This window comes from Patella vulgata, chromosome 4 (genome assembly GCF_932274485.2).
Source record: "Patella vulgata chromosome 4, xgPatVulg1.2, whole genome shotgun sequence".
NCBI classification, from domain to species: domain Eukaryota; kingdom Metazoa; phylum Mollusca; class Gastropoda; family Patellidae; genus Patella; species Patella vulgata.
In genome coordinates, this window is record NC_065882.2 from 51,745,611 (window position 1) to 51,762,368 (window position 16,758).

At 32.2% G+C, this 16,758-nt stretch overlaps 1 protein-coding gene across 1 annotated transcript in view; it reads left to right on the forward strand.

Annotated features, from left to right (window-relative positions):
* Window positions 1-3,846: 3,846 nt before the first annotated feature.
* The window catches only part of LOC126818392 (RNA polymerase II elongation factor ELL), a 29,203-nt gene continuing 16,291 nt past the window's right edge, over window positions 3,847-16,758 (forward strand). The window contains exons 1-9 of the mRNA XM_050545794.2: window positions 3,847-3,979; window positions 12,135-12,182; window positions 12,614-12,741; window positions 13,049-13,177; window positions 13,550-13,918; window positions 14,412-14,482; window positions 15,137-15,296; window positions 15,591-15,696; window positions 16,320-16,491. Coding sequence (XP_050401751.1) covers window positions 3,848-3,979; window positions 12,135-12,182; window positions 12,614-12,741; window positions 13,049-13,177; window positions 13,550-13,918; window positions 14,412-14,482; window positions 15,137-15,296; window positions 15,591-15,696; window positions 16,320-16,491 — 1,315 coding nt within the window. The 5' untranslated portion in view covers window position 3,847. The remainder of the gene's footprint in view (window positions 3,980-12,134; window positions 12,183-12,613; window positions 12,742-13,048; window positions 13,178-13,549; window positions 13,919-14,411; window positions 14,483-15,136; window positions 15,297-15,590; window positions 15,697-16,319; window positions 16,492-16,758) is intronic.

Below are 16,758 nucleotides of genomic sequence, written 5' to 3' on the forward strand. Positions count from 1 at the left end.
GATTTAACAAAATTTCTTTAAAAACCTAAATAAAATGAAATGAAAATGAAAAGCAAAATCAAAATCAAAAGTAAATTAAAAGCAAAAGTTCAACCAAAAGCAAAAGTTAAATCAAAACTAAAAATTAAAACAAAAGCAAAAATAAAAATAAAAGTAAAAGTAAAACCAAAATGTAAATTAAAATCAAAACACAAATGAAAACTAAAATCATTTTTAAAAGTAATTTGAAATGTAAAGCAAAAGTTCAACCAAAAGCAAAAGTTAAATCAAAACTAAAAATTAAATCAAAAGCAAAAATAAAAATAAAAGTAAAACCAAAATGTAAATTAAAATCAAAACACAAATGAAAACTAAAATCATTTTTAAAAGTAATTTGAAATGTAAAACAAAAGTAAAAGTAAAAAGCAAAATAAAAATATTTGTTGGCCTATCGCTATCATTCAACTTTTTTTCACGCAAAAGTAAAATAAAAATATTTGGTCGGCCTATCGCTATCATTCAACGTCCTTGACCCCAATCGGTACCGCGGGAGAACAAACCGTCGAGTCGAAGCGGTCGGAAATAACCGACGGTTACCGATTGGGGTCAAGGACGTTGAATGATAGAGATAGGCCGACCAAATATTTTTATTTTACTTTTGCGTTAAAAAAGTTGAATGATAGCGATAGGCCAACAAATATTTTTATTTTGCTTTTTACTTTTACTTTTGTTTTAAATTTCAAATTACTTTTAAAAATGATTTTAGTTTTCATTTGTGTTTTGATTTTAATTTACATTTTGGTTTTACTTTTACTTTTATTTTTGCTTTTGATTTAATTTTTAGTTTTGATTTAACTTTTGCTTTTGGTTGAACTTTTGCTTTACATTTCAAATTACTTTTAAAAATGATTTTAGTTTTCATTTGTGTTTTGATTTTAATTTACATTTTGGTTTTACTTTTACTTTTATTTTTGCTTTTGATTTAATTTTTAGTTTTGATTTAACTTTTGCTTTTGGTTGAACTTTTGCTTTTAATTTACTTTTGATTTTGATTTTGCTTTTCATTTTCATTTTCATTTCATTTTATTTAGGTTTTTAAAGAAATTTTGTTAAATCCTGAATGATAACGATAGGCCACCATAGATGTATTATCTCCGACGTAAAATGCAAGTGCAAGGTAAATGTGATTTTTGCGCCAGAATCGAAGTGTATTTTTGCGCCACAATGTCTCGGAAGTACTCAACTCCAAATGACCATCATCAGGCATCTGCCGTTTATGACTGGGGAAACCTGACAAAAACCAGTGACCTTTACCTTTCAGACTCTCCCGTAAATCGGAACGCCATAAATCTGTAGATGGGTTAGGAAATAAGGCAGACATTCAGGTGTGAGACAGAACAATTTACTTGCAAATTATTGACACCATGGAAATATAAATATTGAAACAGAAAGTAGTAAAAAATCGATATGGTAACGAGCATCGAATAAGACGGAAATCGTGTAAACAGTCCTTTCGGGTTCGTAAATGGTTTGCTGACATCTTGTGAATATTATTGAAATTGCTCGTTGATGGCGACAGGTACAGGCCCCTTAACTTCACTTCTTTGATAAATTTCTATAAAAGTTTTCATGGCTGGAGTTTAATAACTTATCTCCCTAAAATGGTATAAAAACCAAATTCCCGTTTACAATCTGAAAATTTGAAACTTATTTTGGAAATTCTACCCATGTCATTAGATGTCGGTTTCTAAAATTCCGGTTCAAACCATTGGTCCAATTAGCTATAGGGAGTCGTGTACACATCAGGATGTGCGTAGCCTTTATAGAACACCAAATATACATTTGAGGAAATCACTATTATAGCCAACAAACTTGCTGGTCAAATTCCTCAGTATCGAACTTGATTGTGTTTGAATAAAAGAAACTAGCGTGGTTAGTCTCACAAGTATACATAGTTTTCACGATCGTTCTTCACATGTATAAAAATATAAGAAAAAAAAAATTCCTGAAATATGCTGTTACTATGGAATTAATGACAACCGGGATTTAAAAAAAAATCATTCATGAAGAATTGGCTGGATTTTACGAAAAATATAGCAGAATTATTGTTACTTTGTTTAAGATACACAAACAGCCATCCATATACGGCGCATGGTGGAATCAACAGTATCCTATATGTAAACTGTAAATGACCATACTAAAGTTTGAATTGATTGATTTGCATAATTCTGGACCATTATTCTTTTAATAAGATTGGATTGAGTGGCCGAATGGGTGGTTTCGGTTTCGACCCCACACGTTTATGCGACAAAGATGAGTGTCGCCTGTCTAACATCGTGGGTTTTCCCTGCCCGCTCTCCCCCTTAAAAAAAATGTTTTATGACAGATTGACAAATAAATGACGAGGTCCCGTTTATATCAAAAAAGCTATAACGGGGCGCTTATCTTGAATAGAAAGATATTATAACTTTCGTGGCACATTAAGAAACTGTAAGACCAATCCGAACTGTATATGGAAACAATATGCCCTTTTCCAATTCGTTATTTTATGGATTTAGCCCCCAATAAATCTAACCAAACCTGGTCCGCACCTCTTTGTCGTTTTGCTAAAACTAATCAAAACACGATACGATAGACAATATTTATGTAAATTATGCTTATATTCGTTTTGTATGATTTTATTTAAATAAAAGGAAAGGTGTTTATAAACATGACTGTGACCTGAAACCACAAGTAGATAGAGTAATCAATGTATGTAAGTAGGTTAATGTGATATAGGCTATATATAGGTAAAGTGAGAGTATATTTCACTCATTATTATATAAGTATATTTCATGATGTAATACACGTAAGCCTACCTGATCGACGTAAATTTTTGTATTACGGACTTTTATGTAATATACTTGACTGATATATATATAAAGGACCACATGTACGTCACAGTTTAGAACTGAATCAGTGTACAGTCTACTGTACGGTGGTCATATTTGCGTCCACTGCAATGGACGACCATGAAATACAACGTATTATATCCCCATACCGAACCTTTGCTGTAGCGTATTTAGACGCTGGTTCATAAGAAATACACACTGTTTCTGAAAATCTTTGTCTAATGCAAATTAAACTCATCCCCAAACCTTTGTCATGTTGTGTCAGAGATCGTGGTTGTGTGAACGGGGCGTTGTTCCGGCTTATCTCTTTAGGGAATAATTCTGCGACATAGAAAAAAATATATAAAAAATGGAAGTTTCTCCAATAGTAGATCTGGGTAATACACAAATACATGTATTTATGAAAAGTCTCATACTTTGTTGCTACCCCACCATTACCGCAACCAATTTCAAATAGCCGAATTCCTTTTATTCATATAAAATGTTTTTCTCAGAAAGTTGCAGTCGTAAGGTCGCAAATATTTCCCCTCCCCCCCCAGCCTTTTTGTTTATTTTTTTTAAAGAAAATTGTTAGATATATTAAGGTTATAAATTAGTTCCACGTTTTTAAATTATTAAGCATAATCTAGAAAGTGTAGGCCTAATATTATAGACTTGTTTTTCCATTTTAATCAGTAGACCACTAGCAGGCCTATATTGTACGTATGTAGTTTCAAGTGTGTTTGTCAAATCACTTCGTTATATTTTTTCTAATGCAGTTAACAATGCTCGGAGAAACAATGAAGTCAATTATTAACAATAGAACAAATTCGAATAATCACAAGTCCATTATTTCGCGGCTTGTATGTCGAACGGTATTTTGATGCCTTATTAGACAAGACAGTTCTTGACTACAGTAGCCTACGCAATAATATTGGCTACAATGTTGTAACGCACAGCTGATTGGACTATTGAAAGCGAGGCTAGCTCAGACCAACATGGCTGCGCTGGTGGAAGGACACGATTATGGTCTCATCTCAAACGAAACTTCCATCGACCAAAAAACTGTGATTCATGTAAAATTAACCGATTCAGCGTTGCGAGCAATAGAAGAGTTCTCTAAAATCAAAGTAAGAATATGATAATATCCTTTTTAACTACTCTAAATAAGGACAATCTTTGACGAAACGGCGAAAATGCTTGAGTTCGCAAAAAATTAAAAGACAGACGGTCTTGATTTTCTTCTGAAATTCTCTATAATTTTATGGATATTTATTAATATATAGTGCTTATAGCATGAATAGTGGCTTAACTAAATAGTTATTTGTAATATCACATCATAAATCATATCCATATAACTGTGAATGCGAAGTACCATATTTACTGCTGACACAGAAAAGGCAACTGAACTAGTCACAACATATTGTAATGAATCTAAATTGATAAAAGGTCTGTAATGTTTTAATAGGAAAATGTCACTTATGAATCACATAATTCTGTGTGAATATGTAGTCCTAATGATATAATTTTTACATGAAATTGATACATTATATGAATTTGTTATTTTGTCTTTCATGGCAGTGATAGCCATATGGAATAGAAATCTGAAGTGAAGTATGAGAATGTAGGCCTAAAATATTGCAGACTAGTGTTTGAACTGTTAAAATATGAATTCTTAGGTTTTAAAAGATGATTTTTTTTTATTACAAGTAAGGAATGTGATATACAAGAAAACATATGTTGGATTTTTTTTATTATTGTGAGATTTTCAACAGATTACTTGTCAAATATGGACAGCTGTTGACTAAATTTACACTACCCTACTGGTAATAGCAATACCATGACTGCAGTGTGTGACAGGAGTCAAAGGACAGTGGATATCGAGGTACAGAATGATAAAACTGAATTGTATTGGGTCATTTATATAACTTTATCAGGGTCTTTAGAATAACAAAATACCATTACTACGTAATACTAGTCTTAAAGTATTTATTACGGCTGTAAGTATAATTTAGGAAGCATCTATTTCTACCGAACACTACCAGTATATTTTTGTTTTGTGCATAGACATACCCATAATTTTATAAAAATTAATAAGCTTATTAGCAACTTAATCGATTCACAGTTCTTTCTGATCATGTAGATGAAAATGGGACTCAAAAAATTATGACCACGACATTTGGGATTGGGTATACGACGTTTGGGACTTTGGTATACGTCGTTTGGGCCTCGGGTATACGACGTTTGGGACTCGGGATAATTTATTAGAAATAGGCCAATTCAAAACACGAAAGAAAATATTTATTAACATGAAACACGTGGTTAGTAAAAGGCTCAACCAAACGATAAAACATTAGTTGCACTTACGGTTCTTTGATAATCATCGTTTCTCATTAAAGTTATATATTTATTTAAAACGAATAATATGCGGATTAATTTATTTGAAAATGACCTACACAAAAAACAAAATAAATATTTACACTACATGCAATCTTTTTTTTCAAGCCCCTGGAAATTGTTAACGATAATCCGTGAGCTGCACGTTGACATGCTTGTCGTAGATGGCAATACCAATCGATAAATTAGTGCGTACAAGGCAAAGTTTTTTTGTGGAAAATATAAGAAATGGCAACGATCAAAGCGGGATAATTAAAGCTGATTAACTGATAATCCCGATGTTATTGCAGTATGTTCAAAGAAACCTAACGGTTCTTTGGTGGATGAGGAAAACGTGAGTTGTCAATCATCGAGAATGGCAGCCGTGTGTTGATTGCAGTTATACCGTTTTCACTAGCAGTGTTTATCGCGGTCTCAACAATCGCCGATCAACTAAATAAAACGAAAGACAACTAAGACAGCTGTTACTATATATCTCATAAATAAATAGTCCCAACTGTCGTATATATTGAGTCCCAAATGTCGTTTGTGTTGAGTCCCAATTGACACTAATCAAGTCCCAAACGTCGTCAACTGAGTCCCAAATGTCGTTTATGTTGAGTCCCAAATGACGTGAGTCCCAAATGACGTGATACCTAGGCCTACTGGTAAAAGAAGAAATTTACTGAGACAGTTAAATTACAGTGTTGCAATTGGATGGAAATTTATAAGTGTCTCTTTTGAAGTACATGAAAGTGTGCATATTTAATGTACAGTAGTTTGATACTCCAATTAAATTATCATTTGCTTGCTATTTCAGTTCTTTAGATCATAAGATCTGTCATTGAGTCAAGCTTGTATGAGACAGGGAATTTGATCGCCTGCCAAACCTTGTGCTTTGTGGGTTTTCTCCTGTTCCCACCACTGCTATAAACCCTCGAGTACAAGCGAATCATGGAAATAAAATTATACTATGTCAGTCCCGAAATTATCTTGTGTCGAGTGGACATAAAAACTCTTTCAAGTCCTGCTGAAAGGACAGGATATGGAGTTTTCCAGAAATACATGTAAGGACCCTGCTGTGTACATGTATGAATAGGTGTTCTGAATTATTGAATTACTGAAATATAGTTGAATGTCTTAAAGATAACTTCCCATGTACAAACTGGGTGATTTGATGATATATGTTAGGATTAAAAACATATTCAAACTAATTGATCAATCAAAATTTTGCTTCAAATCCTTCTCAAAACATTGTATTCACAATGAAATACCCCAAGCTATAAAAAACCTATTAAAAGAAGTCATGTTTATGTCATGTGACTTGGCTGTCTCAGTACCTAGCAATGGGTTCAAAGCCAAAGGAGAATTTGTTTAAGTCTCCCACTTTTCAACATCTGCTCACCATCAAATTCATGTATATATATATCAAGTGCTCCCTAATGCTGAGAGATGAGAGAATCTTTGCATGCAACCTTTGATGTCACTCAAGCAGGCAGCCCTTAGTTGTCAGTCTGCCAATCAGTGACACTCTCTCATTTTTGTCCTGTGTGTGTGCTCCATGGATGTTGATCAAGGAATCCAATATTTTGCTATTAAGATTGGGTGTCTCCACTTTCCATAACAAAGTTGTCATACTTTTATTGGAAATAACCACCTGATAAATACTTTTGTGTGAAAGTATCTTTAAGGCAAAAAAAAAAAAAAGGTGTGAACCTGTGTAATATCATGGTTGATTGAACAACTATCTGATCAATGAATAAGGCTATTAGATTAGATTAATTATTTAACTAGAAAAAATTTGGAACTCTTATCATTGTTGGAGTAATATAAAATCCTATATAAGTCATTCTGAATTAGAATGCTATAGGATCTTTATTACTTGTGAAGTATGTATTTGTAGTGTAAATTTATTGAAAAATTAGAACTGAAATTTCTATGAACAAGGCAGTAAGCAAATTGTACCTGGTATACTACTAATCTACTGCTTGTATCCTTGTCTCAAAATTTTTGGAAGTTATACAGATAGATGGTAAATACAGTAGTCTAAATATCTGCTGACATGCATTATTGGATGCTCGAATGGCTGTATTGAAATGACAAGCAGTACGTCATTATATTCTGGTAGCATCTGTTTCCTGATAAGATTAAGTGACAACCAATATATTGATGACAATATAGATCTACTAGCAGTCAAGCTTACTGTCCCTTGTAACTAATATTTCAATAGAACTGTACTAATGTTAATAGGCCTACCCTACATGTAGTTTTGTCAGCCTTGAGTTTTGATCAGATCTAGTCTCTGTCACACCAATCACCATTTTGACTGATCTTTGTAACTGGTATCTAGCCTTACTTAACTCTTATATCGAGGATTCTTTTACATGCATGCCAGTGTGTACAGGACGACCTTTGTTTATGCCCCATCCAAATGACTAGACACAGTCTTTTGAGAAGCCTGCTGCCCGGGCTTGAATACTGGAATTGAATGCTTGATCCCCATGTTAGAGAGCCTTTCCTTAATACTAAGCCACTGGGGCTCACATCCAAATGGTGCAAAAAGTTTCCAAGTACAACAATCCTCGAACTCACACCAGTTTCCCAAGAGATGTCAAAAGCTGTGAAATGATTCCTTTGGTATTTCTTGGCAAATAAGTGAACTGGGGAAAAACTAAATTTATAATCCAAGTAAATCCCATTCCGTCATAGTATGAAATCTATTTTAGAGTATTTTATCGTCTTCATAGGTCTACTGTAGACATTTTCCCATCCAGATAATGGTTGAAAATCACATTACATGTAATGTTTCTGATGAAAACACATGTATACATGTCCATTTTGTAATAGAGTAAACTTATACATGACATTGTGTAGCCTATGATTACTGTCACTTTTGGTATGTTGAGGGCACAAGACCTTGCAATCTTTTTGCATTGAGCTTACAAATTCAAATTTATTTTTGAAAATATTGAAATATGTGTTACAGTCCCTTAACCTTGTTTTTATATTCATGGCTATGCCTGTTATTACTGTCATTATTATCTCCGACCCACTACATGTATTACATGTAGTATTAAATACATTTGTATGTACATTAGTGAGCCATATGAATTGTCAATACAGCAAGTACATGTAACTAGGCTATCTAAGACATATGATAGGATAAGATATTTTAAACATTTATAAATAAAACTTGACACACTAGTATTAGCACATGTTTTCTTCAATTTGGGTTATTCATAGGCTGTTAAAATTGAAATATGTCACATTGCGTAACGGATGGACATGTGCAAATATGAAATAGAGAGGTAATTGTCATATGACACTAACTGTGCAGCTTCGTTGCTGAATTATTTTAATCTGACAAATGTATTGTTTATAAAAATAGTTGTTTAAAAATGTGTTATTTACATGTCTTTCAGTGTATGCATAAAATAGAGATGGTATTAGAGTATCTAACTTTATAAAAAAAACTAATTGATAATCTATTTCCATTAATTCGTCTAGGTTACTGTATGATTATGAAGTATGACTCTTGATAAATTTAAAAAATCTTTTGAACGCTCTAGAAACTAAAGTTACCCAATTGAATTGAAATTTATAAGCTTACATAGTATTTATGAGTATTAGACGAAGTACTCATAATAGGGAAGTTAAGGTTGGGTATCATCTATTACCAATACACAGTGATCAGTGTTTATGTTCATGAGACAAAGAAGTACCTCCGATCCGGTAGATAATTGCCCTTGATCACTTTTTAAAATCTTGTGGACCCTTCGAAATTTATAGAGTTATATACAACTTACAAGTACATGTTACATGTATGTTTTAAACAATTTCCTATAACTCTACAGATTTTAAATTATCATCCAATTACCTAGAAGTAGAATAAATGTTGGCACTAGAAAGAACTAGAAAACAGTTGATCTGATTAAAAAAAAAACAGATCCTATTTTGTTTTGTTTTCTGTAGTTCAAAATTTCATTTTACTTGTCTTTAGTACACTAGGATTTGGAAGAGTTCTGTATAATGTGAGGGCGGAGGGTCTGACAAGGCGACTGTCTAGTCATTTGGATTGGACAAAAAACCAAGGTCCTGTGTACACAATATTGATGCAATCTTATTAAAACACAGATCTTATTTCGTTTTGTTTTTTTATACATGTAGTTCAAAATTTCATTTTACTTGTCTGTACTACACTAAAATCTGGAAGAGTTGTTATATATAACCCGTGTTCTGGATGATGTGAGGGATTAGCCAATGAAACGGTCTGTTATGGCGAGTTTTTGGTCTTAGTTGCACAGAACTGTGGGTAACCCACTAGAACCATCAACGCTGATTGGTTGATGTCATAGGCTCAAAAGCTGCTCGTATGAACTCTGACGCGACCTTCCGCTACAATAGTAAAGGCCATTGAAAGTGTAAAAAAAAAAAATGAAATATAGATCTGTATTTTAATCAGATTGGAAAACAGTCAAATTTGATAGTCACTGAATTGATTGTTGCATGTACATCAGTTTTCAGTCTTTCAAATGTCCCCATTACCTTTAAAAGAATTGTGATAAATGTGGATGTTTGTTTCATTGCTAGGTAACCTATCTTTGATTTTAACGGAGTTGTTTTAAACTTTGCAAGCATACATACATGTATTCTATTTGATATAACAGTATATTCGTTGACCCTAATTTGAAAATGTATGTGTAAAGTATGCTATTGAATAGTGTGATATTGTAATAATATTATGATCGACATATTAAAGTTCATTATCCTAGCTAATGAAATCAGTACCAATATTCTAAGCTTACTGATGTAAGCTTCCTGAATGTATATATATGTCATGACAACATTGACTGTCAGAAAATAGGCTTTGCGAACCTGTGACCGTAAATCATGCTTTTAAACTTAAATACAGATAAGAGTTGAAATATAGTACACAATATATATGTAAATGTATTAGGATGCAGGTATATACATATATGTATAGTTCATACTAGGTCACAGTGTGTAATGAGAGAGTACTTATTACTTTAAAACTACATGAACTATAAAATGGGTTTTTCCCTTTCCAAGTTTCATACTGATACATGACTGTGGCTTCTAAGTTCTTGTTGATGGTGAAGTGATGTGAAAAGCAGGACCTTTTCCTATTTTCTGTCTTCTTATTGTTGGCAAAAATTTCCAAACAAGTCAGTGAACATAAAAATTTTAAGTAGGTGCAAAGTTTTATAAGAATGGTTATCCTATTATGTCAGAACACATTTTATTTAGGAGGTGTTCCTGAAGAACTAAAATTCCAATTGGTATGACCAGTTTGTCTTTTATGCACGACTCTATCATCAATCACAGTAGTTTGATAAATTCATGTTATCAAGATCTCAAGTGCAGGAAGGTAGCCTACATGTAACTTATAAGTGATACCATCTATGATGAAATCAAATGTAGGTTGATGTTTAGGTCGCATGTGACTGATTTCTTGTCATGGGATTCTCTATTTTTTTTTACTGCATTAAAGGTTCTTTCTTGTATGTGTTTTTAATCATTTTAAGCCAAGATATTATTGTGAAAGAATGTGGTACACTCAATTGCACATTTTTAGTGACTCATCTCTTTTTTTTCCCTTTCTTATTTTTATATATCCCGTCATCATTAGCCCAGTCAGAGCAGAACAGTACGACGTTAAACCCCATTTCATTTCATTTTCATTTCCTTTTTTTTTTATCCTATCAAATCCAAGTAGCACATAAATCTACAAATGATATACAGTACATGTATAAGTGTCAAATATGTGAGTGCTATTTATCATAATGTTATAAAACAGCATCATGTAAATCTATTGGCAAGATTTGTTCTAGACACATTCACTAATCCATGACTGCAGTCAAAAGGTTAAATGACATGTAAAATGATGGGTAAAGATTACTGTGACCTGTATATAGCCCGACTTTATATTTATTTGTGCTCATAAGATTAGAAAACAAAGAACAGAGCCAAAGGAAAAAATTTCTTCTTTTGGAATAGGTGAAAAGGTCAGTGGTAATGACAATGGATAGCTGCATGTTGTTTGTTGTAATTATAGGATAAATATAAAACTTGTTGCTCTCCATTCTCAAAATATCGATTCTTGTATTCAACCATCTTCTTGTTTAATTTTCATTGGCCTACGCATTCTTCACAAAATAAACAATTTTCAATTTTGTTTTTTGACTGAAAGATTTTAGAGAATTAAACTTTTAAAGTTGTATGCAAGTTTTTTTTGTATTAAAATGTTTAGTTTAAAAGATAAAGGAAAAGAAAGAATGATGTTACTTTATTTGATGATGGAATTGAAAACTATTAGAAATATGCATCATCCAATGTGCGCAATATTCTTGAGGTCATATTTTTTAATTTGTATTTTATCAGAAGTTTTCTGATACCGATATTAAATTAATTGGGTGTTTTAAGGTGCAGCTTACATTATAATTTACCATGTTATGTTAATATGGTTAAATTTGATTAGCTGACATAAGTCGGTAAAGTTATGATAAACATAGCCAATGGCAAAACTGTTGTAAGTGAAGATGGTACAAAATGGAAATAAAATTACTATTTTTTTTTATCCCAACATTGATGGATTAGACATAAAACTTGAACTTATTGGCAAGGAATCAAAACCTGTTATTTGCAGTAGGTAGGTATTGATAAATGAAGGTTTAATTCATTGCTTTAAAAGGCTAAAAATAAAATCAAGTCAGTATATTGTTGTTTGTAAAAGAGGTTTACAAGGTTTTTATAGTGCAAATTTATTTGAATATTTTAAGTGTCAGAATTTATATTTTGTGAGGTGTAAACCAAATATTCTGAACAGGGTTCCTTGAGCACATTTAAACTTATAAAGATATAAAATAACACTTTGTGGTTATTTTTCAGGTTGGAACCAATAGAAGACCATCTATCCAATTTAATGGCAAAAAAGGAGTAAGTTGAATTTAAAAAAAAGTCTTATTATTTTTTGTAAGAGAAAGTTAAAACCTCAGATCATCACCAAATCCACACTAAAATGTACTTGAATTAATTATTTAATATTTAATGAAGAAAATCAAAATGTCAACAAAAGATAATCTCCCTGCTTGGATTCAGTCAGATTAAAAAGATGCCCATCAAAGATTTTGATGAAGATTGTATGTTTTGGCTTACTGTCCGTGCAAAATTACCCCAATAACACACTGTATCACATATGCCTGTCTTCATTAGCCCAGTTTTCCATGAAAATTTAGCTGTAGATAATAACTTTATTTCTTTTGATTTGAAATTCTAAATGTCTACACACCTTCATCCAGATGCTAATTGGAAAATAAATGTCTCGTAAAGCCAACATTTGACTTAATTCGCAGAATTCTATTTTCTAGGTGCTACAATTTCCATCCAGGTCTACCTCTGAGGACCCAAGACCTGTCAGTTCATTCCAGTTTTTTATTTCTGAAGTTCCCAAAGATCCCAATGGCAGTTTTGACTGTATTGAACAGTCAAATTATAAGTAAGTTTTTGATGAGCTAAATATAATGACACAGATCTTTTAATTGGTATTAAAGTAGACTACTTTTACTTTACATTACAACTCTATTGAACTTACTAAGTTAAATGTAACCCTGTGAGACAGTCCATGAGCATCATGTTTATCAGCAGTTAAGGAAATCTTGGGTTGAGTAGTGAATCAATTTGTTATTTGATGATTTATTTTCAAGTGGTTGCAAGTACAATTCCCTTTTAATACATGCAACGTGACTGATCAAACCATGTCAAGTACAGCTTTTAACTGATATTTTTTTTTTTTAAATTTTTAGAAACAAGGGAAAGTTGGAAAGACTGCCAGGAAGTATGCAGTATAGAATGGGAATTCGTGCTACAGAGGATGTTTATAAAACAACTCGGGAACGGATGACAATTGCTGAAGAAGAAAGTAAAAAAAATTGGTAGGTGATCTTCAGTGTCTTTCAATTGAATATATTTAATATAAGCAGTTTAGTGTGAAAGATAGTCCTAACTATGGAAATATGTGTACTCAGGCAAAATTGTCCGTCACAATCCTTCTGTAGTATGTCATTTTGTTGGATGCATATTGTTTTTGATAATTATATTACACCATTAGAAAATAATTAGAACTTGATATTAGTTCTAGGTTTTCTAAATGTGTACTAAACTGAAACGCCAATGTTCAGAACTATATGGAAATTTTGGTCAGTTTGAATTGGGTGACTACCTTTGTTTTCTAGAAATAAAACGTTAGGGATTTCTGAATCCATAATTTTGTCTTGAATATTAATTGTCAATATTTTTTCTTACAGTGCCAAAGAAATCAAAGTTAGTGGTCGTCACATTAGTAAAAAAGTAAAGAAAGTGTTGCCAAATACAAGTAGTAGTATCAGTAGTAATGTTGTTAAACCTCAGCCTAGCAAACCTTCCTGTGCAGTGAGACCGATGCACAAACCCAGCTCAAATAATAGTGTCTCTAGCTCAGCCAATCATAGACTCTCTGGTTCTAATCTTGCCAATGGGAGTTCATCTCATTCCCCTAATAGACCAAGTGGATTAAATCATTCTCCGCCTACTGGACAGGGAAATGGATCCAGTGTGTCTTCGAGTGGTAAATCTGTTCCAGTATCCAATACAAATACTACCAAAGTAAATCCAGCCATTATGGCGTTACCTTACAGGTATGTGTTAAAATGAAGTTTACTCTCTCATTAAGATCAGATCCATTTTAAAAAAATTGCTGCAGATGCTATGATTCTACTTGCACCATATCCGTTACCAGGACTGACAGAATTGTACCAGGTTGGATGGCCGTTCCACTTGAATACAATTCTGTCAAATCATTCCCTAACAATTTGCATTTGAAAAATATGTTGTTGGTATCAAAGCAAATAGTTTATGATCAATAGAAAGAAATGTATAAGTGGTTTCCCCATGAATCGATCAATTTTCTTTTGGAAAATTACAGATGGAATGGGAGTAGTACACTTTAAAAACGACTCATGCATGAAGAAATAAATCAAGTGATAAATTATTGTTAAAGTACATGTTATAGCCATTAATTTTTAATTCTGCATGATGCATTAATCCAAAAATGTCATTTCTTTTTGTATGATATAAATATATTGTAGATATTTAGTCTGTTATGAATAATGTGTTTATATTGTATTTCAGAGATAGAATCATTCATTTATTAGCTGTTAGACCTTATAAAAAACCTGAATTATATCTGAGATTACAAAAAGGTAAACTTTAGTGTAAATTATGTTACAGTTGATAGATAATAACTTACACAATGTAATATACACCAGCACTATGAAGGAAATAAAATGGTGAAATAATGTATTTACCTTTCTAATTCGACAGTTGGAATTTGAAATATGAGTAAGACAGTAGTGTTGGTTGAGAAGGTTCCTTCAGATTTTCTGTTGTGATATCATTGCAGGGCATGGCAAGTAATGGTCTAATGTCATTCAAATCAAGATGGCAAACTAAGGCCCTGTGTATATATTGGCGTACACATAAAAGAACTCTTGACAATTAGAATTCAGAATAAGAGTAGGGCATAGTGCTGCTGTCCGGCCAAAATTTTCCTCCTTGATTGCTCATTTCTTTATTTTTCAAGATGGTTCTCTCAATGCTGGAGGTGTCAGTTTCCATGACATTTGCAGAATAATAGTTCATAATCAGTCTGCCCTGCCAAATGAATCCACTGTATTTTCTTTTTATTGGTAGCTAAGTCACCGACTACAGAAATAAATGAGCTAGAGAAAAAGAGCAGTATTCTAATAATATTTTGCAAATTCGTATTCTAAATGTAGTTGCAGTGCTTTGAAAACATTCCTAATTTTATGGAAAACTAACTTTGTGATTGGGTCATGGTTTTCTATGAATTACAGATGGAATCAAAGAAAAGGATAAGAATTCTTTAGGTACCATATTAAAACAGGTGGCCATTATTGGTAAAGACAATAGCTACAGTCTGGCTAAACATGCCTACAATGATGTTCGCCAAGATTGGTCACTCTATACCGATATTGACCGCCAATTGCTGAAAAGGTAAACACAGGTTCTTAATGACTTGGATAAAATGTGTTGTGTTTAAATAAAAAGAAATCGATTCTACTAATTAACTTAAGACTGGGATTATATTTAACCCAGAAATAGTTATTACAAAATGGAGCAGTTTTAACTTGTTGAAAGCTATAAACTTACCAGATTTGTCTTGTTTAGTTTAACGAAAGGTTTTTTTCGAACATATATTTTCAACTGTTTGTTACATGTAGGCTACATAGAAGTCTTTATCAGAATTTTTTTTCAATTTTAAATGATTTTCTTATTTTTGTGTTTTAGAAATTTACAGAATATTCAACAAGGTGAAAATCGAAGTGCCTCCAATTCTCCTGCCCCTTCTCCAGCTAGTATTGTTAGTAATCCAGAGAGTCCATCTGCTCCTCAGGTATGAAGTCTGTCTTGGTTTAAATAGGCCTTGCTCATTGAATATATCATCTTGGATTATCTAGTTTTATGATTTGCTTCATGAAAACTAGAGAATCCTAGTTGGAATGTCACTCAGTAATAAACAGTGGTTGTATTCCATATTCTTGTGTTCTATGTGTATATAAGTATTTACGGAATTACAATCAAAAAGTTAATATTTTAATTATGAAGTAGATTTAATAAGAGAACATCTTGTACGAGTCAAAATGGTTTAAATAGAAATATTTTATTATTTAAAAATGCTTCTACAAGTTACACATGTCTGAGATCATTTATGTTGCTTTAACAAAAGTTTAATAGTGCTGAACATCCCCTGAAATTTGCTTGAAGGATTTTCTTCACATAAAGGTATTAATATTATAGACAACACTAGTATTAATATATGGTTACTAAACTGACAGAATTTATATCAGCTTTCGTGGTGTCGTATAGGCAATCCAGATTTTCGTAAAAAACAGATTATTACTGCAATTTACAAGTACAAAAACCCTACCACAGTCAAAATTTTTGATTCAATAGATTTGTACTGTAATTTATCTCACTGTAAAATTACTTTTTTTATACATCTGTTTTTTTTTTCAGAAACGTCAAATTGAAGATACTGCTGATAATCAACCAAATAAAAAGATCCGCATTTCTCATACAAAAAAGAAAAAATCCGATCGAGAAGAATTAAAACCAATTAATGGAATGAACAATGTAGTAAAACCAGAAAAAACTTCTCCAATCTCCCTCGAAAAAAGTCATCTTGATGGTAAATTACTTTTTATTTCATAGTTGTTCACACAGTATTATATTGATATTACTCTTTTTATCCTTTTTGTTTTTTTAAATTTCGGTTTAAGCAACATTCTACCATAACCTTGTTCTGCCATAAGACAATTGTATTCCAAATGGTTATAAACATTGTTTCCAGCAGACAGGGTCCGATAAAGATTATCCTATACCTGGATGACATCTAGACGTTATTTGAAGTCAACCTTTCTATTTAATTCTGAGACTGTGTGACTATTACCTTGCA